Source organism: Gracilinanus agilis, unplaced genomic scaffold (assembly GCF_016433145.1).
Source record: "Gracilinanus agilis isolate LMUSP501 unplaced genomic scaffold, AgileGrace unplaced_scaffold1849, whole genome shotgun sequence".
NCBI classification, from domain to species: domain Eukaryota; kingdom Metazoa; phylum Chordata; class Mammalia; order Didelphimorphia; family Didelphidae; genus Gracilinanus; species Gracilinanus agilis.
The window spans coordinates 1-1128 of record NW_025349683.1 but is presented as its reverse complement, the minus strand read 5'-3'; the positions used below and the strand labels follow the sequence as shown (position 1 = coordinate 1128).

At 69.9% G+C, this 1128-nt stretch overlaps 1 protein-coding gene across 1 annotated transcript; it reads left to right on the top strand.

The window, feature by feature from the left end:
* Positions 1 to 6: 6 nt before the first annotated feature.
* LOC123254247 (transcriptional repressor protein YY1-like) lies at positions 7 to 1116 on the top strand (the record flags this gene model as incomplete). Its single annotated transcript, XM_044683298.1, has 1 exon — positions 7 to 1116. A coding segment is annotated over exon 1 (961 nt), but the record flags the coding sequence as incomplete, so codon positions are not given.
* Positions 1117 to 1128: the final 12 nt, after the last annotated feature.

Below are 1128 nucleotides of genomic sequence, written 5' to 3'. Positions count from 1 at the left end.
CCCCTTCCCCATATTCCCCCCCTCCCCTCTGGTTCGCTCCTTTCCCTTCCCCACGACCGGCCGCCTTGCCCGCCCGCAGCAGACGAGGACGAGGGGGTGGAGAGCGGCAGTAGCGGCCGGGGCAGGAGGCGGCGGCGGCGGGAGAGGCTTCAGCCATGGCCTCGGGCGACACCCTCTACATCGCCACGGACGGCTCGGAGATGCCGGCCGAGATCGTGGAGCTGCACGAGATTGAGGTGGAGACCATCCCCGTGGAGACCATCGAGACCACCGTGGTGGGCGAGGAGGAGGACGATGAGGAGGATGACGAGGACGGCGCGGGAGGCGGCGGCGGGGGGGGCGGCGGCCACAGCGGTCACCACCACCACCACCACCACCATCACCACCACCACCACCACCCGCCTATGATTGCCCTGCAGCCGCTCGTCACTGACGACCCCAGCCAGGTCCACCACCACCAGGAGGTGATCCTGGTGCAGACCCGTGAGGAGGTGGTGGGCGGCGACGATTCGGACGGCCTGCGGGCCGAGGACGGCTTCGAGGACCAGATCCTTATCCCTGTGCCCGCGCCGGCCGGCGGCGAGGAGGACTACATCGAGCAGACGTTGGTCACGGCCGCGGCGGCCGGCAAGAGCGGCGGCGGCTCGTCGTCGTCGGGCGGCGGCCGGATGAAGAAGGGCGGTGGTGGGGGCAAGAAGAGCGGCAAGAAGAGTTACCTGAGCGGCGGTGGCGGAGGGGCAGGCGGCGGCGGAGGAGTCGGCGGGGCTGAGCCGAGCGGCAGGAAGTGGGAGCAGAAGCAGGTGCAGATCAAGACCCTGGAGGGGGAGTTCTCCGTCACCATGTGGGCCTCAGGTGAGCGGCGCCGTGCCGAGGCAGGCGAGGGGGGACCGGACGCGGCTGGGGCGACATGTCCCCGGCTCTCCCAGCCCCGGGTATGTTTTTGTTTTGAAGGGAAGCCATGTTTTATGTGTGTGATGGGCGCCGCCATCTTCTTCGCCAGGGCAAGTATGGCGGCCCCAAAAGATGGCGGGGCCTGTGCGGCGGCGGGGGCAGCGGGGCTGCTGGGACCCGTCCGGGGGGAAAGGAAGATGGCGGCGCTGGTGGTGTGGAGGGAACGTGGGGGAGGGG